We start from the raw sequence: 27,935 nt of genomic DNA, 5'->3' as shown, positions 1-27,935 counted from the left end.
GACAGCTGTCGGTCCCAGCTGATTTCCCTCTCCCTCCGCTCCTCTCCGTCTCACTATAAAAAGGGAAGGAAACCATTATCAGTCCAAATCGCCGTCAGCTGTTCTCACCGGCATCTCCAGCACCGCCCCGTTGAGCCCACTGCACCACTCCTCCCCTGCAGCCGCGCCCGGGACCACACCTCCGCCACAGTCATCTACTAACAGAGACTTGGAGGAGAGAGACCTAATATTTAATAATCCACATTTCACTGTTTTACTCTTTGGTTCAGACGTGGATACTGTATTGTTCTTTCTTTGTGATTGTTTATGTTTAAGTTGTTTGTTGCTGGTTTTAGTTTGTTTTTTGTCTTTTTGGGAGCTGACACAGTCTCTATGGAGACGGGGGGGGTAGCAGGAACAGAGAAGCTGCAGAGAGGCGTGTAAGACTGCAACTCTGCTTCCTGGTCCCAACTCTGGATAGTCATATTTTGGGGGATTTAATAAATTTGTCCATATTTCTAGAAATGAGAGCTGCTCCATCCAAAGTGGGACGGATGCCGTCTCTCCTAACAAGACCAGGTTTCCTCCAGAAGGTTTGCCAATTATCTATGAAGACCACATCGTTTCTGGGACACCACTCAGACAGCCAGCAATTTAAGGAGAACATGCGGCTAAACATGTCATTCCTGGTCTGACTGGGGAGGGGACCAGAGAAAACTACAGAGTCCAACATTGTTTTGGCAAAGTTACACACCGATTCAATATTGATTTTAGTGACCTCCGATTGGCGTAACCAGGTGTCATTACTGCAATATGTCAGTAAACACTTTTAAAAGGGCTGATTCAGTGCTATGAAAGGGTTTAAAAATAGATTGGAAAACCTGTAAAACATTTTGCTTTTCCAGGAAGGTCATTCATTGACTGTGAACTCTCTTTTCAAGAATTTTGGAAAGAAAAGGTAGTTAGAAGATAGGCCTGTAATTTGCAAGATTCGTAGGATCAAGAACAGGTTTTTAATCAGGAGTTTGACTACAGCATGTTTACAATCTTTAGGGACTACACCTGACATCAAACTATGGTTTACCAGCTTGAGAACCAAAGGTCCAACTGTAGGTAACACCTCCTATAAGAGTCGAGGAGGGACAGCATCATTTGGAGACCCTGCAGGCTTAAAACGATCAACAGTTTCCTTTAACCGTTTAAAGCCGGTCGGAGCGGGCACGCTCCGTTTTGCATAACTATTTTTAAATCTCGGTAGCACTGGAACCATGAAAGCTAGCGCAATAATTTTTTTTGCATATGAAACCGGAGGAGTTGTACTTACATCTTATGCCATCAGCTTGTCCTCGGTCACAGTTTCCTTCCACATAAAGCTTTGCAAAAATTGCATAAAAAGCACTTGCAGCAACAAAAACATAATATTCCAGAAACAGGCTTTGCCGATCCGATCAGCTTTTCGTAACACTTCCTACGTCCATCAGCGCGAACTATCACATATGCGCCATGACCTGCCCAAAACCGGAAGTGACGTCATTTTCACAGAAATTTAGTTCTTTACCATCAGGGCCTTGTAAGCCTATACTGGTGTTTTTAAAAGTTATGTTTGACTTTATGACTTTCTGTGTCGTTTCTGGGATGCTTAGGATACATATTGCACTGCTGGAAATAGTTTATTTTGATGCATATGCTATTTATTTTTGCAAATTTGCATTATAATACTTATTTTCGTTGTTTTTTTTTTTGCAGTATATAAAAATTGGTGAATATCAAAAATAAAACTATGAAGACACTCATAGTCTTCATAGACAACTCTGTCGTTCAGCTACTAATTGGTGCTGCTCGGGTCAAAGTCGGGGCTGTATCAAGACACGAGGACTAAACCCCAATTCAACCAGACCCAGAACTGATCTGGAATTAAAACAGGACTACAACAGTTTAAAATCAGGACTACTTAGGATTTAACCAAGACAGAACCAGAATCAGAACTAGATGATAGTAGCACTAAAAATCATCATAGACCTGCACTGCACCTTTTTTTTAATTCTACCAAAGTACACTCTCCCTCTCTGTTTCTCTCTCTCTCTCGCTGTTCCTCTTTCTCCCTCTTTGTTCTGACAATCAAGCCAAACACCAACATCATCAAATATACAGTTGAAACCAGATATTTACATACTCTTCAGATAGGAGAGGAGAGATGCATCAGTGCAAACTGTTTCATCCTTTAAACCTAAACTCTGTGAACAGTTGACTGTTCGATGTGCTAAAGAACAGAAAACATTATTTCCCATCAGACCATGAGCAACATTCAGGCATGTAACACAGTAACACTTTTATTTTTTACATATTCAGCAGAAAGAGTTAGCTGTGTGCACTATAAAAAATTAAGAAGCGTAATTCATTTCTGCTTGGTTTCACATAAACTGTATTATTAAGGAACAATAAGTGGGGCTGTGCAGGAGAGGAGAGTTGAGCAGAGAGAGCTGCTTTTTCATGAAACGGGAGTAAAGTAGTGAACTTACAGGAACATATAACACTACCAACGTTTGGATCGATGTCTGCATCGATCTGCACACCCTTGTGTCCTGGATTGTAGCTGAGATCAGCGTGAACCACGTGGGTCTCTGCTCCCTGATCTGTTTCCTGTGTTTGGAAAGACTTCCAGCGGGGCAGTCTGCCTCTCCCCACCGCAGGGAAAAGGGTAACACCACCTGGGTCTGGGTGCAGTTCCCCCCTCCAGGGGCAAGGGTGCCTAGACCCGGTTCGTAGAGTACGCTTGGGGAGTGTGATCGTGTATACAGCGTCTCTTTATGTCTGTCTCCACGTTGGTTGAGTGTGGAGTAAGTGCATATGAGAGCATGAGGGGGGGAATGGATGTTTGTATCTGTGTGTGTCTGTATGTCTGTGTCCATATGTCAGGTTGGGTATCAGACGCCACCTCTCTGGGGACATCTCAGGCCCTCCAAGGTTTGGAGGCCTATCTCCCCCCACCACCACTTCCCCTGCCAGTGGCGGACTCCCTCAGACATCGGTGCGTTGGTGGTTCTTTGTGTCTGGGGATGGGCGTCCAGGTACACGCCGGCTCACTCCTTGGCGGCCGCTTATCGGGGCCTGGAGCCTGGGGCTCGCTCGGGCCACTTCGGAGGTGGGGTGCCCCCGGCCTCTCGGCATACATGAATGCATATATGCATCCACACAAAGTCCACCTTTAGTGCTTTGTTTGACGCCCCCCCCCCCCCCCCCCCCCCCCGTGCATTACCATGGCAACACTCCATCATCCTACCACAGATGCTCTGTTCAGTGGCCTGTAGAGATTGAAAATGTGACGTCATTCAGGGGTAAAACTACAAAGAATTGTAGGTACAAGTGGCAAGCGGTACTAGCGCACGCAGGCTTTCACGTGAAAACAGTCACACAGCGATAAAAAGAAACACAAAAAATGGCAAGAAGCTGTTGTATTATTAACTGCAATAGTCACATGACAGCCATGGGAAGCCGACGGGTAAAGAGATTGTTATCGGATTCCGTCGTGGAAGAGAAATTGTTTAAGCCATAGGTGTCAAACTCTGGCCCGCGGGCCAAATTTGGCCCGCAGCCTAATTACATTTGGCCCGCGAAGCCATACCAAATTATTATTAGAGCTGGCCTACTGGTATTATACGGCTAATATATATATTGTTTAGTATTAAGCTTTGCTTGTTCCATATCCAGTTTTTCAGCAAAACGTGTTTGAGTCCATAAGAAAAGATTCATTCTTATATCTGGAGGAATAAATATATTTCAATAAATATTAACGTTAGCCCGCGACTTTGTTCCAGTTTTGAATTTTGGCCCACTGTGTATTTGAGTTTGACACCCCTGGTTTAAGCCATGTTTCCAAAATAACAAATAGCCTCAATGGCCTCAATTGCAGCCATTCAAAGACCAAATATAACGTCTCAGAACACTCCAGCTCACATGTTAGTCTGCTCCAAGCATTTCCACAAAGGTAAGTCTTCTGTTGTAGTTATTACGTAATTTATCATAACATAATTGTTGATGTAGGTTATAAATAAGTCTTAATTTGAATTGAATTCATTGCGCTGTGCTGCTTTGTTCACTGTGGCTTTGCGGGCTAAAGTTTGTTGAGTTTTGTAGGAAAACCAGCCTACAAAATGCTGGAATGCGATCCAGACTGGGCCCCCTCTATCAACCTGGGTCATACCGAGTTTAAAGCTGCTACAACAGCGAGATTTGATCGGTTAAGAGAGAGAGCGATATCAAAACAGCCACGAAAAGTCCCACATATATGTGCCCAAGTGTTGTACTGAAGCAATCAAGTGATGAATAACTGTTTTCCAGTATGTTGTTTTGCAATGTTTTTTTTTTTGTTGCATTGTTGATTTGTCTTTCACCAAAGCAGCTGATAAAGCATAATCAAATACAATTTTGCCTCTTTCTTGTAAGACTCTATAATAGAATGAAACAATAATGCCAGTTATAAATAAAGACAATACATTGAATGAATTACAAAACACTCATTCTATTTCTATTAGATCTGAAAATGTTGTGTAATACTACAACCTGAAACGACAAATAGATGCGTTGGCCTGTACAGGAGATAAAAGAAAAAAGGAACAACAGCTGTGAAGTGGAATAGTCCAAATCACCAAAGTAAACTGGACCTGGGCTTGTTGCAGGGATCTGAAGTTACTAAACATTTTGTGAGTGTATGCACTCACACTTAGGACCATATAATAATAAATATGTGCGTTATGAAAGTTGGGCAGCACGCTAACGTCCTTACTCCACTCTGTATGTTCGTATGGGTCTGACCCTTTCAATCCTTTGATTTTTTCCTCGTCCTTTTTTTTGCCTTTTCATCAAGTCTGTCTTTGTACGGACCTGCCGTGTTCTCCGTCGTTTTGTACATCACTGTTTTTGGGGCAAATAAAATGTAAGTAGGGATTAAAACCGCAGAATTAATGATTACCGGTGTTGGAAATGCTAGCGGTTGATGCAGTGTTTTGATTTTGTTGCCACGGGTACCCACAAAGCAATGCGCGAAAGTCACGTGGTCTGTCAATCTCTATACACATGATAAATTAACATTTTATCATAAGACAGGAATAAGACTGTGCAGAGGAGTAATTTCTATGCACGGTTGACGGAGTAAACTGTGGACATTCACATGTGACCTTTGGACAAGTTGGGACATTTGATCAGTTGATCTTTCCCGTATGTATAAACACAGCAAGAAACAGTCCCTCACATGTGTTCAGACTACTGGAAATACATCACACAAACACACACACTTGTTCACCACACTGCTATCTGCTAATTCAGTAGCATAGATACTGTACTATGGGGATGGCAGGTTAAAGTTGGATTATATTTTCATATGAACCTCTATGAGATGTAGAAGGGTTTAGGGCTACAGTGCAAATGTAAGATTGTTTGTTTCTGGGCAGGATTAAAGACAGAGAACAGAATCAGCATTGAAAACAGCTGCAAAATGTCAGAGTGGTGGGTTATTTGTGGGTGTTTTGTTTTCAAATTCAAAATTCAAATTTTATTTTAAGTTAAGTTTTACTTAACTTTGCTTTTTTTTTTCTTGAAAAACAAAATCTGTGAGCAAATTAATACTTTTAGTTATTGGACTTGGACATGAGGTCAAGTTCTTTCTCTACTGGTGACCTGCTTTATTGTAGAGCTGTTTGCAGTGAAAGGTGATAACAGATAACAGAGACAAAAAGGATACAGCAAATAGAGGATAGTGGAAGATGGATTGAAGATTTTCAAAAACAAAGTCCACAATTTCAGTGTGTGTAAAGAAAAACAAAACATAAGAATGTAGAACAATGAGAGCGACGCGTTTAACACTAGAATTACTGACCCCTTTTTTTTCCTGGTGCAAGTCCCTACTACTACATTTACTAGCCCTGCTCAAATTTGCGCAAATTCCCCTGAACCTAACACCTCCTAGCACCCCGCTGAGAGGCCTTAAGCTCCATTGTTCTCCTGCTTTTGCTGTGCAAACATACCCTCCCCCAAACCCCCAACCAGGAGAGATTCAGGAGACAGGAGAGAACCAGGAGAAGGTCTTTCCTTCCAATCGTTGTCAGACTCAACAACAAAGTACCTGCAGCCTACAATACACCATATTAGTAGTAGTTTTTATGTGCAGTATTATGCAGTATTAGTTCTTGTCAATCCTTGTCACTACACTACCTGTCCATAAACATATATACAAAGCGCTATATAAATACAGGCCATTTACCATTCAGTTTAGCCTATAGAAACGAAAGTGTTTGTGTTTATGAGTGACTCTCAAACCTGCCCACTGTGCCGGTGGTGTTATTTTCTTTACAGGTCCATAAGGAGTACAGTAAATGTCTGAGTCACTCCTATTGCTGCAGCCGCACCTATATATATATATATACACTCAACAAAAATATAAACGCAACACCTTTGTTACTGCTCCCATTCCCCATGGGATGGACGTAGAGACCTAAAATTCATTCCAGATACACAATATAACCATCCCTCCCAAACAGTGGTCACAAATCAGTCCAAATGTGTGGTAGTGGGCACATCTGCTATATTGAGATAATCCATCCCACCTCACAGGTGTGCCACATCAGGATGCTGATCTGACATCATGAGTAGTGCACAGGTGTACCTCAGACTGCCCACAACAAAAGGCCACCCTGGAATGTGCAGTTTTGTCTCACAGCAAAATGCCACAGATGCCACAAGCAATGAGGGAGCGTGCAATTGGCATGCTGACAGCAGGAATGTCAACCAGATCTGTCGCCCGTGCATTGAATGTTCATTTCTCAACCATAAGCCGTCTCCACAGGCGTTTCAGAGAATATGGCAGCACATCCAACCGGCCTCACAACCGCAGACCTCGTGTAACCACACCAGCCCAGGACCTCCACATCCAGCAGGTTCACCTCCAAGATCGTCTGAGACCAGCCACCCAGACAGCTGCTGGAACAATTGGTTTGCACAACCAAACAATTTCTGCACAAACTGTCAGAAACCGTCTCAGGGACGCTCAACTGCATGCCCGTCGTCCTCATCGGGGTCTTGACCTGACTCCAGCTCGTCGCCGTAACAGACTTGTGTGGGCAAATGCTCACATTCGATGGCGTCTGGCATGTTGGAGAGGTGTGCGCTTCACGGATGAATCATGGTTCACATTGTTCAGGGCAGATGGCAGCTGAGAATGTCCCAGTTCTTGCATGGCCAGCATACTCACCGGACATGTCACCCATTGAGCATGTTCGGGATGTGCTTGACCGGCATATACGACAGCGTGTACCAGTTCCCACGAATATCCAACAACCTCGCACAGCCATTGAAGTGGAGTGGACCAACATTCCACAGGCCACAATTGACAATCTGATAGACTCCATGTGACGATGTGTTGCACTGCATGAGGCAAATGGTGGTCACACCAGATACTGACCGGTTCTATTGGGGGTCTGGGGACCCAGAACTGGTCATATATATATATATATAGATATATATATATATATATATATATATATATATATATATATATATATATATATATATATATATATATATATATGTATATATATATATATATACACACATATATACATATATATATATATATATATATATACACACATATATACATATATATATATATATATATATATATAAACTGAATGTGGAGCAACAGAGCCTTTTATCGCACAGCCACAGCGAAATGAAACAAAATCCAATATTTCTGAGCACGTCTACTGAATTTCAGTTAGACTGGCACATCCATCCATTTGTTCATCTACACAACATTTCAGATGCTTAGTCGTAATTAATTCAATTTATATAAAGTTTGTTTAAGATGTAGTTTGGAATTGTTACCTTCTTCTGCAGGGCACAGTGGAAGATAAAGATGAACATGCCCTGGAAGGCGTTGAAGGTGCTGAAAAGGTAGGCCACGATGACTGTATTCTCGTTAATGAAGAGGAGGCCAAAGGCCCATGTCAAGCCAAGTAGGAAGAGCAGAGTGATGGGCCCTAGTGCCCAGGACCTGATCGAAGCGGAGAACGAGGCATTCACTAACACTGAGTTAATGCACAGATATACTAAGACAATTTGAAATTTCTTTTTTCTTCAAAAAGGAAAATGTGTGAGTCTCACTGAATAATTTAAACTCACTTAATATTATCCGGTGGCTGGAGTCAGGTTTAAGTGCCAAAGAGTTGCGTATCATCTTGTACAAAGTGATCATGAGGAAAATGAGGTTGAGCTAAGGAAAGACGATAGGAAGAAATAAAAAAAATGCGCAGTGAGCACTCTAGTCCAAAATTACTGATTTCATATTGTTAATAACATTGGAAAATTGCATGCTGGTGAAATACTTCTGACTGCGGGATATCGAAATATGGAGGCTAATAATACAGCTTGACAGTAAAGCTAATACCATAATAACAAATGAAACAGGTCCAATGAAGCTCCAGATGAAGTAGTTATCCACTCACAGCCAGCATCTTGAGTGGCACAGAGGAGACGAGTGAGTTATGCACAACTAAACCAACAAACAACTGTACACTCACACTGAGCTCATGCACATGAATACACACACTATTTCTCTGTCTCAGCGGATGATCTTATGAAGGCTAATCATCAGGCTTTGTTCAGAGAACCCAGTCTGTGGGGAGGCGCAAGAGCCCTTCACATGGCACTGCATATTAATAATAATAATAATAATACATTTTATTTAAATAGCGCCTTTCAAAGCACCCAAGGACACTGTACAACAGATAAAAACTGGAAATATACACAATGATAAGAATAGAAGATAAAAGTTAAAACATACAGAAATTTAAGAATAGGCAATTTTAAACAAATGAGTTTTAAGGGTGGACTTAAAAAGAGAGAATGAGCTAATATTTCTGAGGTCCGGGGGTAGGGGATTCCAAAGTCGAGGGGCAGAGCAACTAAAGGCCCTCCCTCCCATTGTGATCAGACGAGCAGAGGGAACAGAGAGAGAAAGAGAAGATGAAGATCTGAGGCAGCGGGATGGGAGCTTCATCTGTAATAAGTCAGAGAGGTACGGTGGAGAGAGAGAGTGAATAGCCTTGAATGTATACAGAATTATTTTAAAATGGATGCGAAATTTGACCGGGAGCCAGTGAAGTTGCTTCAGGATTGGGGAGATGTGGTGGGTAGAAGAAGTCCTAGTAATAATACGGGCAGCAGAGTTCTGGACACGTTGGAGCTTGTTGATAGATTTTTGTGTGAGGCCAAATAATAATGAGTTGCAGTAGTCAATTCTAGAGATAACAAGATTATGGATGAGAATGGCAGTGGCGTAAGGTGTGAGGAAGGGGCGGAGGCGATTAATGTTACGGAGTTGGAAATATGCTGCACGTGTAATATTATTGATATGCGAGTTAAAGGATAATGTGCTATCGAGAATGACACCCAAGCTTTTCACAGAAGGAGAGATAGGGACCAGCGAGTTATTGATGGTGAGAGAGAAATTGTTAATTCTGGATAGCAGTCGTTTGGTGCCAACCAGAAGAAGTTCCGATTTATTGCTGTTGAGTTTAAGAAAGTTGGAGGAGAACCAAGAATTGAGTTCAGCTAGACAGAGGATAAGGGAGGGTGGAGGAAGAGTAGAGTCAGGTTTGGTAGAGAGATAGAGCTGGGTGTCATCAGCGTAGCAGTGGAACTGAATATTATATTTACGAAAAATATATCCGAGTGGAAGAAGGTAGATGATGAAGAGAAGGGGCCCGAGGACAGATCCCTGGGGCACGCCAGTGGATAAAGGAGAAAGTTGAGAAGTGAAGGATTTTAATTGAATGAACTGAGTGCGATCAGATAGATATGATTTAAACCAGGCTAGTGGAGTGTGAGAGAGACCAATAGAAGCTAATCTGCTAAGGAGAATGGGATGAGAGATGGTGTCAAAAGCTGCACTCAGATCAAGAAGAATAAGGATGGAGAGGAGACCAAAATCAGCTGCTATAAGAAGGTCGTTTGTTATTTTTATAAGAGCAGTTTCAGTGCTATGTAAAGGACGAAAGCCGGACTGGAACTGTTCGTAGAGGTTATTATCAGTTAGGTGAAGATGGACTTGTGAAGCAACTATTTTTTCAAGGATTTTTGAGAGAAATGGTAGATTGGAGATAGGACGAAAATTATTAAAGTTGTTGGGATCTAGACCAGTTTTTTTCAGAATTGGGGTAATAGCAGCAACTTTGAAGGAAGCAGGAACAGTTCCAGTGGTGAGTGAAGAGTGAATAATAGCAGATATGAGGGGAAGGAGAGGGAGTAAGCAGGCTTTGACGAGGACAGTGGGGATAGGATCGAGCTGGCAGGTAGAAGGCTTTGATTTATGGATGAGATCAGCAATATCAGCTAAGGATGGAAGTTGAAAAACAGAGAGGAAGTGAGAAGGGGGGGGAGTTAGGACAGAGAAGCTACATTGAGCATTAGGGTCCAGGTCTAAGTGTATTTTATGAATTTTATCAATAAAGAATAGCATTAGAGCATCACAGAAGTTAGATGAATAGAGATGAGCAGGGAGAGAATCAGGTGGCCTGTTAAAAGAATTGAATAGTGAGAAAAGGGTCTTGGTAGAGTTCTCACTTGAGCAGACAATAGCAGAGTAGTAAGCAGATTTGGTTTGACTAATACATTCCTGGTAAAACAGAACGTGGTTATTAAACATATCCTTATGAATAGTAAGGCCAGTTTTCTTATAGAGACGTTCAAGCTGTCGGCCTTTAGCTTTCAGTAGCCGGAGTTCAGGGGTGTACCAGGGTGCAGAGCGAGAAAAAAGTACAGTTCTGGTTTTTTGTGGAGCCAGGGAATTTAAAATACTACTAAGGCTATGATTATAAAAAAGTACCAGGTCCTCTTGAATAGCTAAATTGTTAGAAGACAAGCAGCTAGAAAAAGCAGAGGAAAGGATATCAAGATTTATATTCTTGATATTCCGGAAAGAGATAATACGGGGGTTGTTAATTACAGAGAGGGTCATGTGAACATTAAAGGAGAGAAGCAGATGGTCCGAAATTGGCAGTTCGTCAGCTGTACAGATGGAGGGGGTAAGTCCAGAGCAGCAGACTAAGTCCAAAGTGTGGCCCTTAATGTGGGTAGGGAAGTTTATGTATTGTTTAAGGCTGAAGCTGTCAAGGCAGGATAGAAGGTCCTTGGTAAGAGGATGGTCGCAATTATCCACGTGAACGTTAAAGTCACCCAGCAATATTATATTAGGGGAGACAGTAGCTAGATTGGTCAGCAGATCGGCAAAGTCACTGATAAAAACAGAATTAAATTTTGGGGGGCGGTAGATGACAGCTATTACAGTTGGGGTAGGTCCTGAAAGTTGACAAACAACAGATTCAAAGGAGCTGTACGTAGGGGCGGACAGCGGCGAGACTTTCCAGTTCTCGCGATAGATTATCGCGAGGCCACCACCACGGCCGGACCCCGGGGGGGTGGAGTCGTTGAGTTGCGAAAAGTCATTGGGCTGTTGCCATGTCTCAGTCAAGCAGAAAAAGTCAAACTTACGGTCTGTTAGGAGATCCTGGATGAGATGTCCTTTGTTCGTAAGCGAACGGATATTAAGCAGGCCAAAGTTGACAGGAATACTGTCGGACTGGATGAGAGTGTTAGCCGACCTAGGCAGACCAGTCAGAACATTGTGGTCAATAGACCTGCAGGGGTTCCGTTGAGAGCGACCAGAGGTGGACCAGAAGGACTGAATTGGTTTGGAATTATCCTGATGGAAATACCGACGGGAGCCTCGATGTACGTACTTTCGGCGAGGGAGGAAGGCAATGTCCGTGTGGAAATGAAGAGCAGCCAACGGCGGAGCAGCTAAAGAGAAGCGGAGCCGGAGGAGCTCATCAGTTGTATATTGATGAAGTCCAGTGCCGAGTCGGTAGGTCGATGACATAAGGATCCAGACCCACACTGAGAGTACATAGATCCTGAAAGGCCACATCATGGACAGGAACAGCCAGGCAGGGACACCGGTGGGCCTTAGAAACAGGAGTAGGACAGAAGTCCAAAAGTCCAGAGTCCAGTAGCGTTAACGTTAGCGATAGTGGTGAGTGGCGGCCGGTGAGTAGCGGCCGCCAGTCGCGCCAGCGTTCACTCAACCGGAAAGAGGTTGACATTACATTTCCATCTGGGGGAATAGCACAATCCTACTTCTCAATCTGCAGGTGCAAAAGGCCTGTACTCACACGTACGCTTTCTTGGTCCTATAGCTCCTGTAGTCTATGGCTGCAGACATGCCCACCACCAGTGTGAGTACTCACTCTCAAAGACCTCCACCAGCATGAGATAGAGCTGCACACCCTCCAGACACATCCAGGAGAAGGCAGCCAAGAAGAAGAAATGCAGAAGGCCAGCAAAGATTGGACAGGCGATCTGAGGGTGGCAGCCATGGAGAGAGCAGAGAGAGGGAAAGGAGAAGGAGGAGGAGGAGAGAGAAAATATGAAGTTAGAGGGGGAGATACAGTTAAGATTAAGGTATATAACTGAATGAACACCACAAGAGGATAGAACGGAGTTGCTATCTGGAAGTACTGCTGGACACTGACAAGGGAAAAATGAAAAGCTGCCCCCTGGGTTACTGGGTTGCAGTAAATGTTTTATAGAGTAGCATAATGACACAGGGCCTCAATTTCAGCTTCAAAGTCATTCAATAAAAAAGCTGAAAAAGTCGCCTGTGTTGTGCATAATGACATTTTCAAACCGGAATCTGTACAAAGTAACTAGATCTTGTCATTCAGTATCATTACAGAAATGGACACAAACACTAAGCTTTGATGCCTCAGCTGGAAATCTACATGTTAAATCACACCATAACTTATAGTGTAACAGGAAACCCCTCTAAACTCTACACCATAACTTTAAAGGTCATCAGAGTCAATCAGAGAGGTTTCTGGTTACATCATCAATTATAATCACTATATTTCTTTAGTTACAACTTTAGCTTAGTGTACTGATAAGCGATTTGTATACTGACACAGAACAAGAGGAATCGAGATGATGATTTTCCTTTGCTATTGTTTTCATGCAGTTGGACTTCTTTGTTGGGGGCACGATGCAGTCTCATGACAGCAGAGGAATAACTGCCTCATGATAGTGCTTGTTAAACTCAGCTGCACAGTAAGGTGGTTACTGGTTTGAACACCTATTATGAGGAGATTGTTTGCTCTCTACCTACCTGCAGTCCTCCAAGTACTCCAGCTTTCCTCCACAATCCAAACACACGCTCGTTTGGTAAACTGGTGAGCCTAAATTGAACGTGCATGTGAGACAGATTTCCTTTAATCGCTCACTGGAACAATGAGGTAAAAGATAAACCAGGAATCACTCAAGTAAAATCATAAATGCTTTTAAAAAGTCAAATTTAAAACCTTTACATTGCTGTAGCCTGTGGGAGGATCAGAGGCTCTGCAAAATGTGACATTTGACCCCTGTGTCTCATTCTGTCTTAAATGTTTCATTCATGGTCTTAAGTCCCAGGAAACAGAATAAAAAAATCACTCTAAAACGCTGCCGATCCTGTACAGTGTATGTTTGCAGAACAACTGGACATGTTTGTGGACACCGAACAATATTCAGTGTGTTGGGCTGTTTCAGAGTCAGCGTTCCAGTGCAGCAGTGATGCAAGGTGTTGACTGATCGAGCACAACAGTTCAGTAACTTTTGTAATCAAAGCTTATCTCATCGTCTGATTGTGTGACAGGATTTAGAGAGACGTGCTCACACGAAGAGCCGCACTGAATCTGTTCTTGTTCTTTACAGTTTGTCTCAGAGAGATTAAAAAGCTCATTTTACCTTCCAGGCCGTCACCCCCAAGTTTATGTCAGTCACATGATTTTTCACTGCTCACCTCACATTTAACAGATTTGACTTGTCCATGGTCATTTGTCAACATTTCCAATTGGTTCTACAGTTATATTCATATTAAATAAAATGATTTACTACCACACAGAGACAGTTTTGGTAGTTTGGGGCCTTTACCTCCTAAGACCTGAACTCTTCCACACCATGCATTTTTAATGTCTCTTTGATATTTGGGCATATTGGGGCCTGATGAATGCAAAAACAAAGAATTACCAGATTTTTTTTTACCTTATTTTTGTTTTTTTTTTTAAATAAGAGACACATATGAGAATATTCGTTTAAAACGTTGATAGAACAGTAGCAGTATAATGTCCTCGTAAGTGGATATCAGGCCCTTGTAGAGCAAAATCGAGTACTTTGGTCTAAATAACCCAAAATGTGATGTCCACATATGTGGACGCCAGGTCCTAGGAGGTTAAAAGTTCCACACAGTCACAACCACAGTGATACTGCTCAAAATAATCCAATAATTAAAAACAAAGAAATGTCCATATCTTCACTACTCAAAGGTTGTAAGATGATTCCACCTTTTTCTTCCTCTGCATGAACTGAAATCAGGTGATTGTAGCTCACGCTGCACAGGAGACAAAGGCATGTTTGGTGGTTTGTAATGGGAAACATTATTGCAGTGTGATCACTGAGTTTAGCGTTTTATTACTGCATTACAGACCAATACAAGTAAAAACAACACATCACATTCAACAACATCAGTAGCTGCTGTCTAGAATGTTAACTCCAGTTATTATCTATGCTTCCTGTATTCATTTAGCCTTGTTGCCTCTTTGCTCCTATTTGTCCTTTTTTCTTTCAGCTAAGACCTGATGTAAGAGGATCCATTGTGCCTGGTTCTGTTACACATCTCTAAAAACAAAACTCTGGGTGACACCAGCTCTAGATCACGAGTCGGTGTTGCTGATAGTTTCAATCGTCCATTTGTGTGGGTTTCATTGCTGCCCTGCTTTGGTTGAGCTGTCATGTTGTTACAGTCCATCACTGCAACACACCACATACACAATGATGAGGATGAATGAAAGGACTTTTCCACAAAATAAACAAAGCCTTTACCCACTGCTGTCATGAGATGATGTTGTTTATAACATTCCTCCACAGATAACGTGCAAACAGCTCAGTTTCTCAAACTAATCGATTCAATCAAAAACACACTGTTTTGACCTGTTGGAGCTTTTGATAAGACAAGCTTCTTATTAGTGATGGCCAGCTTGAAGCTGACGCTCCGACGTGTGTGTCAAAAAACATCACATGATCAGTGACGACTGAAGCTTCCTTTAGAACGTAACTGCTTCAGTATCTGAGTCAGTGGATTATAGGGAAGTGAATCACTCTGTAGAGTGGGTAGTCATGATGAAGCAGTACACGTTAATTTGTAGACTCAAGCTGCTCTTCATATTTTTGGCCACCAGGTGTCACCAGACAGGACTGTGTTGAAGAGCTTGAAGTAATGAACCGTTTTTCAGCACAAGCTTCAGAAAGCTTCATTTGGCCATCACTTCTTATCAAAGAGTAAAACGATTAACTTTTGCGAAAGAAGCTCCAAAGGTTTTTATTTTTTATTTGTACCTAATTAAACGTCTTCTCTTGATGTTTGAGCGTCTTCTCCTCACGTGGAAATCAATGCCCGGCTGTGATTGGCTGGTTAGATGAGCTGAGGACCGCGATTGGCTCCCGGCACAGGTAAGACACGCCCATTTCCCCTCCTCGGCTGCCTGCACACCTTCTGCGAGATGATACCCGTTGAGTGGGTGTGTCGCAGGGTGGCGACTGGATCTTTCCTCAAGAGGAATCCAGGAGTCAAAGAGGGCTACCGCTTTTCTCCTCTAAAGATGGAGATGTTCTTTAAAGTGAGTCTTGCTGCGTGCGGCGATTCTCTCCGTGTGTTTTCAGTCTGAATGTTGCCGCAAACTCATCACTGATTGTGTTTTTAGGATGATGCCAACAATGATCCTCAGTGGTCAGAGGAGCAGCTGCTGGAGGCCAAACTGTGTCTGGCTGGGCTCACTATTGGTCAGTGTGAGGTGGACATAATGAGCCGCAGCACTCTGGCCATTTTTGAGATAGTGGAGAAGGCCTGGGCCACTCAGAACTGCTCCCTGGTGGACATGAAGGTAGGCTGTGCAGCAGCGCCCCCTGCTGGTTGAAGTCACATCTTGGTGCGATCACTTCTCTCCTGTAGCTGCAGCAGAACTACAAGTAAGGACTTTTTCTTTGCTTCTAGATTGAATTTGGCGTCAGTGTGAAAAGTCGAGAGATTGTGCTCGCTGACGTGATTGACAACGATTCGTGGAGGCTTTGGCCAGCTGGAGATCGGAGCCAGCAAACAGACAAACAGGTGATGGACTGACTTTGATTTATTTTCATGCTGATATGAAAAAGAAACAAGCCTCAAACCTTTCTTTTCCCCTTTGTAGGTGTACAGAGAGCTGAAGGAAGTGACCCCAGAGGCAATGCAGATGGTGAAGAGGAGTTTTGAGTGGGTCTCTGAAAGGGTCAAGGTACAGCAAACAGATGCCTCTAATCTATTCTTGATCTTGTAGGAGTGTTTAGCTCTTTCTTTGCTTTGAACATCCAAACCAACAAACACTGTTTAACATCACAGAAGCCTGCAGCTGCTTTTGATGTAATTCAGGAAAAAACCAGCACAGCTGTACGATTTTTCTTTTGAGCAGGTAAAACTGACATAAAGTGATGATTCAATGGTTTCTGTGTGTCTACAGTTGCTGCTGGAGCCCCAGGCAAGCAGCAGGGTGGTGCTTTTAATGGGCTCCATCTCAGACGTGGCCCATTGTGAAAAGATAAGAAAGGCGTGCGCCTCCTACGGGATCCCCTGTGTCCTCAGAGTCACCTCGGCACACAAGGGTCCAGATGAGACGCTCCGCATTAAAGCTGAATATGAAGGTGAGCTTTAATGTTGACGTAACTGCGTCTTTATACTGATGTGGGACTCTTTCTAATCGGATCGTTTCTTTATGCTGTGTTGCAGGTGATGGCATACCCACTGTGTTCGTGGCTGTGGCTGGGAGGAGTAACGGCCTCGGCCCAGTGATGTCTGGTAACACGGCTTACCCTGTGATCAGCTGCCCTCCTCTCACTCCAGACTGGGGACCACAAGATGTCTGGTCATCCCTCCGCATGCCAAGTGGTGAGCAGAGCTCTTTACTGTAGCGTGCAGCGTTAATCGTTCGTGCTGTTTTTGGATTTATTTATTTTTGTCCTGCAGGTCTTGGCTGCTCCACCGTGTTGTCTCCTGAAGCTTGTGCTCAGTTTGCAGCGCAGATCTTGGGGTTGAGGGACCACCTGGTGTGGTGCAAACTGAGGGCATCCATGCTCAACACCTGGGTGTCTCTCAAGCTGGCTGACAAGAAGTTACAGGCCTGCAGCCTCTGAAGAGCCCAGCGTGCATCACACTCAACAAAAGAGCTTTGGTCCATTTAGCACCCTTGAAGCGAACTGCAGGACTGAAAACGACACAATTCATTTATTGAGACCAAGTTTATAACATGGAACAGTTTCTAACAGATTTGTTATAGTTTCTCATTTTAATGGAATTTTATAGAACTTTTTAATTTGTTTATTTATTTTTGCATGCATGTTGTTGCTGCCTGTGTTTTAATGGTGTCATTTTTGTAAAAATGTAAATAATCAGTGTTCCTTAAATAAAGCCAGTACGGCTGCAGGTCAGATGGATAAATACCTTCTAAAAGATCTCATAGTGCTTTATTGTCACAACACAGTACTTCCAGTTCCGTCTTCTGTGGAACCAGCTGGGATTCAGGAGACAGACACTGTCTCTACCTTTAAGATTAGACCTAAAACTTTTAATGAAACCTTCATTTGTCACATGCAAGTTTGCAAACCCCGACCACACATACACAGCACAGACACCACATGGGAGACAGGTAGTAACTGGAAGATATGCACAGCTCAATGGGCAACTGGAGGAGGGGGAAAGAGGCCCCCTGCTCATACTGGGCTGCTTGTGGGAGGTCAGCATGAGAACAGAAAACAAAAGACTCGTCTGCACGCAGAGAGCACAGCTTCACATCACAACACCATGAAGCACATGACAAACAGGGTGAGAAGTGAGCCGATGTAGACGCAGCCATCTTGCCAAGCAGCTTTTAATCCAGCCTTGGATTTCTGCCCACTATAGTTTAAGATGCATTATTTATTTGGTGTAATAACATTTCTGGGACTTTGTAGCTCAAAAAATGAATTTTCATTCCCAAGTAAAGCAAAAAAGTAAATTAGCTTTTGTCAAAGCATCAATCATAGTAGTTAGAACGACTTCGTCAAAGACGCGTTATTTTATTCTTAGAGCAGCATAAACAAATTAAGCAACAAACTATTTTTCACAGAGCTATTGTCTCCTCACCACACAAAGCCTCTCGGCCACCCGGTCTGTCATATAATCACTTAAAGATAAAGATGCTGTGTATGTGGCAAACACAGCATGACTCGCACACAAACACCCAGATGGAGCACAGTGGGGGACAATCAGGGAGTTTGTTTGAAGTAGTAACGTGTCTGTAATTAGCTCTGTGGTGCTGAATTAGTTTAGATACACAGTGTTAAACACATATTTATAATATTTATCAGACATAAAAGACTGATTTGATTTTAAAGACACATCATCACTGATATTGTAACGGTGTCTGGCAGAGTCGTTAGTCATGTGATTCATCATGGAGTCCACTTCATGAGCCAGGTCAGCTTCGTCAGTCCTGCCCTTTGAGGGGACCTGTAGAGAAACTTCAGGTTCTTGTACTCAGTGTGACTGTTTCCAGGCAGATCAGGGGAGCATCAAAAGATTTAAAAAAAAAAAAAAAAAAAAAGAACAGTGTATAAACGTGAGCGATATTAAACTGATTTTATTCATAATTTAAGAAATCTATGTTCCCATCTCTCTTTCCCTCACATCTCTCAGCAACCTCTCTTCCAGTCTGAGACTAATATTTACAGGATGTTTTGACTGTATTCATGAGTACGTGCACTGAGTGAGATTCAAGAAATCACGGACACCCCCAAATTATCACGAGATTCATGAATACGAGTATTTAAATGTTTTATTGCATCGAGTCAGAAAAGAAAGCTCCATGACACAACTTCCTGTCCACGTGTCTGTGCTGTGAGCCACAGTGAACAAACTGTTTACATGTTTTGATTCCACTTTTTCTGCTGTGATCCAAAAGCTCGGTGTGTCTTAAAGAAGCACACAAATACATACAGGCTTCAATCATATGTGTGACAAACATCTACAGTTAATGGGTTTTCATAGTAAACAATGTTTGTAATTGAACTTTTTTTCAGCCAGGTAGATCCCACTGAAACAAAAACCTTTTTTTAGGGAGACCTGACGATAGGCAGCAGCTAGTTACAAAAATGATACAATGAAACACAGGCAGCAACAACATGCATGCAAAAATAAATAAACAAATTAAAAAGTTCTATAAAATTCCATTAAAATGAGTAACTATAACAAATCTGTTAGAAACTGTTCCATGTTATAAACTTGGTCTCAATAAATGAATTGTGTCGTTTTCAGTCCTGCAGTTCGCTTCAAGGGTGCTAAATGGACCAAAGCTCTTTTGTTGAGTGTGATGCACGCTGGGCTCTTCAGAGGCTGCAGGCCTGTAACTTCTTGTCAGCCAGCTTGAGAGACACCCAGGTGTTGAGCATGGATGCCCTCAGTTTGCACCACACCAGGTGGTCCCTCAACCCCAAGATCTGCGCTGCAAACTGAGCACAAGCTTCAGGAGACAACACGGTGGAGCAGCCAAGACCTGCAGGACAAAAATAAATAAATCCAAAAACAGCACGAACGATTAACGCTGCACGCTACAGTAAAGAGCTCTGCTCACCACTTGGCATGCGGAGGGATGACCAGACATCTTGTGGTCCCCAGTCTGGAGTGAGAGGAGGGCAGCTGATCACAGGGTAAGCCGTGTTACCAGACATCACTGGGCCGAGGCCGTTACTCCTCCCAGCCACAGCCACGAACACAGTGGGTATGCCATCACCTGCAGCACAGCATAAAGAAATGATCCGATTAGAAAGAGTCCCACATCAGTACAAAGACGCAGTTACGTCAATATTAAAGCTCACCTTCATATTCAGCTTTAATGCGGAGCGTCTCATCTGGACCCTTGTGTGCCGAGGTGACTCTGAGGACACAGGGGATCCCGTAGGAGGCGCACGCCTTTCTTATCTTTTCACAATGGGCCACGTCTGAGGTGGAGCCCATTAAAAGCACCACCCTGCTGCTTGCCTGGGGCTCCAGCAGCAACTGTAGACACACAGAAACCATTGAATCATCACTTTATGTCAGTTTTACCTGCTCAAAAGAAAAATCGTACAGCTGTGCTGGTTTTTTCCTGAATTACATCAAAAGCAGCTGCAGGCTTCTGTGATGTTAAACAGTGTTTGTTGGTTTGGATGTTCAAAGCAAAGAAAGAGCTAAACACTCCTACAAGATCAAGAATAGATTAGAGGCATCTGTTTGCTGTACCTTGACCCTTTCAGAGACCCACTCAAAACTCCTCTTCACCATCTGCATTGCCTCTGGGGTCACTTCCTTCAGCTCTCTGTACACCTACAAAGGGGAAAAGAAAAGTTTGAGGCTTGTTTCTTTTTCATATCAGCATGAAAATAAATCAAAGTCAGTCCATCACCTGTTTGTCTGTTTGCTGGCTCCGATCTCCAGCTGGCCAAAGCCTCCACGAACCGTTGTCAATCACGTCAGCGAGCACAATCTCTCGACTTTTCACACTGACACCAAATTCAATCTATAAGCAAAGAAAAAGTCCTTAGTTGTAGTTCTGCTGCAGCTACAGGAGAGAAGTGATCGCACCAAGATGTGACTTTAACCAGCAGGGGGCGCTGCTGCACAGCCTACCTTCATGTCCACCAGGGAGCAGTTCTGAGTGGCCCAGGCCTTCTCCACCATCTCAAAAATGGCCAGAGTGCTGCGGCTCATTATGTCCACCTCACACTGACCAATAGTGAGCCCAGCCAGACACAGTTTGGCCTCCAGCAGCTGCTCCTCTGACCACTGAGGATCATTGTTGGCATCATCCTAAAAACACAATCAGTGATGAGTTTGCGGCAACACTCAGACTGAAAACACACGGAGAGAATCGCCGCACGCAGCAAGACTCACTTTAAAGAACATCTCCATCTTTAGAGGAGAAAAGCGGTAGCCCTCTTTGACTCCTGGATTCCTCTTGAGGAAAGATCCAGTCGCCACCCTGCGACACACCCACTCAACGGGTATCATCTCGCAGCGCGCTGCAATGAACGCCGTGTCCGAGTGCTGCTTAACAAAGGCCGTCTTAATGCCTGAGGAGAGAAGGGTGGATATCAGAGCAACCTCAAACTCACGGACAAATGACAACATCTGAGATTAAAAACTACATTTTATTGAATTTGTATACATGAAGTATTACTGCATGATTATCATTTCTGTTCATGCACGAGATTTAGGCTGTTTGTTTCCTGTCACTGAATCAACCTTTGATGAAATCTGTTGTTCCCAAAACCTTGTGCAGAAATAAAAACCTCACCAGACTCCTGCAGCAGCTGGAACACGCAGCTCGTGGTTTTGTTGGCAACGGCAGCTTTGCCCTCCATCTGATCTTTGCTCACGGCGTTCCCAGCAGTGATCTGGTCTTTAGACTGGACTAGAACCAGTCCCGGCTGGTCCACGAGCTCGAAAATCTGTTTAGTCTTGCCCTCATTGAGCTTCTGGCCGATTTTCAACTCTGAAAACAAGGAAAGAATTAAAACATGCACATCTAACTGAAGCGCTAAAGTGCGGATTAAGGCTCGTGCAGTACCTGGGGCGGGGGCCATGGCGCTCGTGGATCCTGAGCAGGCCTGAAAGACAAATCACACAACACGCCAGTGAACTTACAGAAGAATTGCTTCATTTTAGTCTACGCCCATAAAAGCCGGATTTGATTTCCTAGCAGGCAGCACTTGTTTCTTTTTTAAAGAAGAAAATAGTGGAAACACAAATCGCCTTTTCAAGTGTCACTGTTGTTAGCGACATGTTATCATGCAGCTTGTCTGTAAGGATGTCACATGATTGCCACGTTCTTATTTCTGATGAAACATAAGATACAGGTGTTGAGACCAGGCTAGTTTGAAGGTATTAAATTGACGGCAGCTAGACTTTGTTTTTGGTTCATGAAGCTGTCCCACATAGGAATCACACCACAGGTCATGTGACCCACATAACCCATGCATTGAGTCACACGTCAGCTCAACTGATGGGACCCTTAACAACCTGCATAGAAACCGGGCAGGTCAACGATCCATCGTGCATGAGAGGTGAAATGTCTTCATGAACCAAAACCCTGGTTTCCTTCAACTAGCTTGCAGTTTAATGTATTTTTCTTTATTTTCCAATTACATTGAATTCAGAAAGTCAACCAGACAACCACAGGTTAGCAGATTGCACAGCGCAGAAGAGCTAGCTCATCAGGCTGAGACGCGGTGGTCTGTTTACACCTACAGACCAGTGGCAACTCTCACAGTGACGGTGTGCACATCATGGTTTGAGTGGGGAGCCGTTACGTGAAAAGGCGATGACACCTCTGAACGATTGCTCATCATCTCACAGTGATGCGATTGGTACTCGTGGTACCAGTTTGCATACTGACGATCCTGAAACTGAATCGGTGGCTCATTGTTAGTCAGTGGTGCTGGTTTCAGTTGTTATGCAGCTGTTCTGCTTAAGTACTGCACTGTTAAGGTTGTGGTCAGCTGATACTGAAGGAGTCACCTGGATAAGCAGTGAAATATTTCTCCCATTTAAAATCCTGTGACCAGGTGAACAAAACCAACTCTGGAACTTTCTAACATGGATTAGTGAATAACACTTAAGACATAACTTTTCCTCAGGTTTGATTAACAAACGTCAGCCCAACATACATCATAGAGCTGCAGCTTTAGGCTTTACAATATTTGCATGAATCAATTCATCTTTGTTTTTGCAATCTGAAACAATCTGAAACCTAAACATGTTAAAGTTTACAAATGTAATTTTAATGTGGGACATTTTTATTTGAAAAATAATTATATAATAATCTGTTACTCGATTAATCAAGTAGTTGGGGTAGTTTTAAAAGAACCCACACCAGCGTTCATTATGTCGGAGAATACGTCAGTTTTGTAATGGTCACGTGAGATCAGTGTATGTTACCTGTGGCGATGGAGCAGGGGGGGCCACTGAACAGACTGAGTTGATCTTTAATATGGGGATGTGGTCCTGCTCTTCTTTACACTGGGTGTGCAGTCTGTCAGCAGCAACAGGGCCGAGAGGGTTCAGCTTTTTCAGTGATGTGTGCAGTCCAGGGTCTGGAAATAAGAAGGACAAAGGTTAACGTACTTTTTAAGTACGACTAGTGTAACATGTCAGCTCCTAACAGGGTTTCATGAGTTGTGCATTGTTTTAGCTCACAGCCGTGTTCTTATCCATATTTAATTATTTCAGAAGGAGACACATTTCAGACCTTCATCCACAGCTTTCCTCTTCAGTCTTCTGTTTGATGCAGTAGTATTCTCTTTATCGACCTCACTCTCAGAAGCACCTGCAAAAATATATTTAAGGCAGTTAAAACACAGATATAGACATGCTTCTTTGCTGCAAAAGCTAAGAATTGTCTTGGTATTAAACAAAGTAAAACTGGCTTACGACCACCACGAGACTCATTTTAAATAAAACATATCTTAAAACCACTTCCTGGGTGGCTGCAGCTCAAGTTGGACCAAGTTGTTTACTAACCGGAAAGTTTGTAGTTTGAAAATAATATTTATTTCCCTCTACCTTCAAGTCTATTCAGTGTTAAAGGGTCAGTTTACTGAATCACAATTTCTCTGCAGATTTTATGGTTTTAGTTGAAATACTAACTAATGTGTTGTGTTGATATAAGATTTTGAGAAATATTTTAAGGACAAAAACAGCCAAAACCTTTGTTTTTGGCTGTCCGTGCTGTTCCTGCTTGCTTATCTTACTCATGGTAACTGACCACTGAATGCATTGTGTAACCTTTTCATCTAATTCATACTGATGATAATGATGATTAAATGATCAGCTCACTCATCAACATGTGTTCTTGATCCAAACGATGCTCCTTGATTTTATGCCGCTCTGACTCATACGTGTTTGATGCCTCGATGGTTAAGTCAGAATCAGAGGTGCAGGTTTTGTCCTCCACAGCTCTCCTCGTGTTTGCCAAATTGCCGTCCACGTTATTTTTCTCATCACAGTTGTCAGATATTGTAAGTCTGTCCGAATCTTCTTCTGTGTAGTCGTTAGTCACGCGATTCATAATGGAGTCCACTTCTTCGTAGAACCTCATGAGGCATCTCGGGTCAGCTTCATCAGTCTTGCCCCTTTGAAGGGACCTGTAGAGATACTTGAGGTTCCTGTACTTAGTGTGGCACTGTTTCCAGTCACGATCGATGCCTTGCTGCAGTAACCTCCTCGAGATCTGGACAAAGATGTCCCTCTTTCTGGTTGAGCTCTCCAGCTTCCTGCATATGCGCTCATCGGCCCAGACTTGGATCAGGGCTCGCACCTCTTGGTCGCTCCAGTTGCGACCAGCGTCCGACACCATGACCACTTGGTCAGAGCAGAAGTCTGTGTGTGCTCGATGGGCATCTGGAATAAAAGAACAGATATGGAAGGAAAAGCTTACATATGCAGCTAAACTCCACAGGTAGCAGATTTTCTTTTCTTTGTTGGCATACCTGTACTTCTCTCTCTCTTTATTTCCATTTCTCCGTCCATGTTGCAATCATCACTGTTGTCATCTTAAATAAGGAAAAATAAGAAAATTATTTTCATGGAGTCTTGAATCTAAAACAACTGCTTGCAAACGTGATGCTTACCATCATCCATGTCGATGACCACCTCACTCTCAGAGCCTGTTATCTGCCCTGTGTGGCCTGCTGGCGTTTGTAGCCTCCCTGCTTTCAGTTCACCATCATACAGTCTCTTCTGCATCTCCATGCTCCCATTTTCCAGTCCTTTGTCCAGTAAAATAGCTTCCACTTCATCAAAAAACTTCATGTACTTCCCCAGGCTTCCTGCACTGCTGCCTCCTGCAGCGTGTGCACTTTTAGCAATCTTATAGTCATATTTCAAATTCTTGTATTTTGTACGGCATTGTCTCCAGTCGCGTATCACCCCATATTTTCTTTGCATCTGCCGAGCCATCTCTTGGAATATGGATTTGTTGCGCAGCGTGCTTTTCAAACGTTCCTGAATGTTGCGGTCGGCCCAGACGCACAGCAGCGCTTTTACTTCATCATCTGTCCAGTTGCGGATTCCCTCTTCAGCCACATTCGTAGAGTCAGAAACAGCTGAATGAAATTGAATCTTTATTCCTGTGCAAACATGAAGACATTGTCATTTTTGGCTAAAGGGTGATTGTTTTTTTTAAATAAAAGAAACTTTAACCTCCTAGGATCCACATATAGAGACATCACATTTAGACCAAAACTCAATTTTGCTCTACAAGGGCCTGATATCCACCTCCGAGGACATTATACTGCTACTCTTCTCCCCATATGTGGATCTCGTTTTTCTTAGAAACAAAAATCAGGTGAAAAAAACAATTCTGATAATTCTTTGTTTTTACATTCAACAGGTCCCAATCAGCCCAAACATCAAAGAGAAATTAAGAACGCATGCCATGGAAGAGTTCAGGTCTTAGGAGGTTAATGTAATTGTCTGAGTTTGTAGCACAAGCAAGCTTTATCCTTTGATGCTAGTTTTTGTTTTTTCCCCAAGTGAACAAAGTCATGTTGTTATCGTCGTTAGTACAGTTGGTGTTGAACACAGTTACCTTGCTGGACTGGGTAGATTCTTCTTTGATTATCCACACCTTCCTCCCGTGGCCTTTCTTCCACTCCTGGGCTGTAGTTCACTGACGTGCCTGCATCAGGCCTCTTGCTCTGAAGTCTCATGCTTCTGAATTAGCTGAGACTCCTTCCAGCTGCGCACAACACTGAGCCTCCTCAGACGCTCTGAAATCCCCTCAAATGTGCTTCTGTTCTCTACCACGTGCTGATGTCCACCCTGCTCCCACACTGAGAGTAGAGCCAGCACCTCAGCCTCCCCCCACTGCCTCTCCACGGAGCCTTCTCCCTCCCCCACCTCACTATCACCTCCTCTTTGTCTCTCTGCTCCTCTCTCCAAGTTTGACCGACCCGGAAACGCTTTTCCGCCCAGCCTGTCTGCTGCACGGTTCCCTAGGAAACCAGGCAGTTAAGCCTGAAAGCAACGCCTTCATGCTGAAAAGCTGCCTCACCAGTGGCTTAAGCTGTGTGCTGAGGGGGCGGGACTAAGTGTAATCTGAGAAGCAGCTTGGTAATGGCTGAAACTGCAGCAAGAAGACTCTCCATATATGGCAGCCTCACAGCAGGGAAGCAAATCTGCTTTTTTGTTTTCGGGTGAATTTTGTTTCTGCTCCATTTGGCCCTCGTTAAACCAGTTTTGATTTGCCTCAAGGCGACTTTACTGTTTCATGCAGAGAAGAAAAGAAAATCATTCATGCAAAAACACATTTCCCACTAATACATGACAATTTACACTGTTATTTTTTAAAAGAGTTGTCAGACACATAATATCCTGTTGAGGCCAAAATTATTAGCCCCCCAGGAAACATGGAACAATTTCCTAAACTTCTTCCCAATTTTATGCAGTATTGATGAAACTTGATATAATCAGAGTCACTGGTGCTATTTAGTAGCTTCTGGTACATTTTGTAATATAAAATACATTTGTAGGCTTGCTTTGTACCAAATGTAGTAAAAAGCCCCATGTGAATGTTTGCTTTCAAAACACACCTACAGTAATGAATCACCTTTAAAAACACACCTCAATTTAAGTCAGTTGGCTTCCTAACAACATCCAATCAGCATAAAAAAGACTCCAAGGAACAGGGCACTCGAACACATGACAGGGACGACTGTTACTCGCCAAAGACAAAGGAAATCAGAAAGAAGATCGTAGAGGCTCATAATAAGTGGAAAGGCTACACTGCCATTTCCAAGCAATTCACAGTTTGCTGTGGAAAATACTTTATTGAAGACGTATGAAGTGCAATAATAACACCCTGGAAAAGCAAAAGTTCAAAGAAATCATGAAAAACCCCCAAATTATCACGAGATTCATGAATACAAGTATTTAAATGTTTTATTGCATCGAGTCAGAAAGGAAAGCTGACTCGATGACACGACTTCATGTCCACGTGTCTGTGCTGTGAGCCACTGTGAACAAACTGTTTACATGTTTTGATTCCACTTTTTCTGCTACGATCCAAAAGCTCTGTGTGCCTTAAAGAAACGCACAGAAATACTTACAGGCTTCAATCATCTGTCTCTTTATTATTTATTAAATCTATATTTAACCAGGAAGATCCCACTGAGATTAAAAACATTTTTCAAGGGAGACCTGCAGCAAGTATCTCACAGTTAGAAAAAATGACACATATAGACACAGTCAGCAACAACACATGCAGAAATCAATATAAATTCAGTAAAAAGTGTAAACCTCTCCTTAAAAGTAGTGAAAGAGCTGGATCTTGCATCTTAAACACGTCGCTCTCATTGTTCTACATTCTCCTGTTTTGTTTTTCTTTACACACAATGAAATTGTGGGTTGTTTTTTTTTTTGATTTGGTTAAATGCAGCTTTTGCAGAGAAATGATGAAAACGTTTTTGACTGTTGTGAAAACTGAAGTGGCTCTAAATCAGTTTTAGTAACTCTGGGATTCTCAAATGTGTCCTCACAGAGAAAAAACAATCTGCATCCATCTTCCACTATTTGCTGTATCCTTTTTGTCTCTGTTATCCAAGGGATTAACAAAATAACTAGCTGCCGCTCACCTTTTACTGCAAACAGCTCTACAATAAAGCAGGTCACCAGTAGAGAAAGAACTTCAAGGTTCAAGGTTCTTTATTTGTCACATGCATAGTTATACAAGTATAACACACAGTGAAATGTAGCCTGACACGCTCCTCGACATGTG

The 27,935-nt window shown here is 42.9% G+C and overlaps 2 protein-coding genes across 2 annotated transcripts; one reads left to right on the top strand and one right to left on the bottom strand.

The window, feature by feature from the left end:
- Positions 1-15,595: 15,595 nt before the first annotated feature.
- Positions 15,596-17,596, top strand: LOC146673227 (bifunctional phosphoribosylaminoimidazole carboxylase/phosphoribosylaminoimidazole succinocarboxamide synthetase-like). Its single transcript, XM_085402276.1, has 7 exons — positions 15,596-15,737; positions 15,822-16,001; positions 16,112-16,225; positions 16,305-16,388; positions 16,611-16,791; positions 16,877-17,035; positions 17,114-17,596. The coding sequence occupies exons 1-7, from the start codon at positions 15,621-15,623 to the stop codon at positions 17,278-17,280; spliced, it is 1,002 nt and encodes a 333-aa protein (XP_085258402.1). The 5' UTR covers positions 15,596-15,620; the 3' UTR covers positions 17,281-17,596.
- Positions 17,597-18,941: 1,345 nt separating this feature from the next.
- On the bottom strand, positions 18,942-26,095 carry LOC146673226 (uncharacterized). The gene is made up of 15 exons (XM_085389986.1): positions 25,749-26,095; positions 24,790-25,287; positions 24,649-24,711; positions 23,996-24,559; positions 23,409-23,486; positions 23,099-23,253; positions 21,729-21,768; positions 21,456-21,653; positions 21,053-21,231; positions 20,789-20,968; positions 20,565-20,678; positions 20,402-20,485; positions 19,999-20,179; positions 19,755-19,913; positions 18,942-19,676 (listed from the first exon to the last, which is right to left on the bottom strand). The coding sequence occupies exons 1-15, from the start codon at positions 25,867-25,869 to the stop codon at positions 19,510-19,512; spliced, it is 2,781 nt and encodes a 926-aa protein (XP_085246112.1). The 5' UTR covers positions 25,870-26,095; the 3' UTR covers positions 18,942-19,509.
- Positions 26,096-27,935: the final 1,840 nt, after the last annotated feature.

Source organism: Rhamphochromis longiceps, linkage group LG3 (genome assembly GCF_057381845.1).
Source record: "Rhamphochromis longiceps isolate RC_006_pf linkage group LG3, R_longiceps_female_GT1.1, whole genome shotgun sequence".
In the NCBI taxonomy this organism is placed as follows: Eukaryota; Metazoa; Chordata; class Actinopteri; order Cichliformes; family Cichlidae; genus Rhamphochromis; species Rhamphochromis longiceps.
Note: the sequence above shows the minus strand (reverse complement) of the source record. Positions and strands in the feature narration are given on the sequence as shown.

Excerpts from the sequence above, each read along its gene's own strand:
- LOC146673227 (XM_085402276.1), top strand. The coding sequence starts at position 15,621 with ATGATACCCGTTGAGTGGGTGTGTCGCAGGGTGGCGACTGGATCTTTC. Across the intron at positions 16,389-16,610 it reads GGGTCTCTGAAAGGGTCAAG|TTGCTGCTGGAGCCCCAGGC; the intron begins GTACAGCAAACA and ends GTGTGTCTACAG. Across the intron at positions 17,036-17,113 it reads ATCCCTCCGCATGCCAAGTG|GTCTTGGCTGCTCCACCGTG; the intron begins GTGAGCAGAGCT and ends TTTGTCCTGCAG.
- LOC146673226 (XM_085389986.1), bottom strand. The coding sequence starts at position 25,869 with ATGAGACTTCAGAGCAAGAGGCCTGATGCAGGCACGTCAGTGAACTAC. Across the intron at positions 24,712-24,789 it reads GGTCATCGACATGGATGATG|ATGACAACAGTGATGATTGC; the intron begins GTAAGCATCACG and ends TCCTTATTTAAG. Across the intron at positions 23,487-23,995 it reads TCAAGAACACATGTTGATGA|GTGCTTCTGAGAGTGAGGTC; the intron begins GTGAGCTGATCA and ends ATATTTTTGCAG.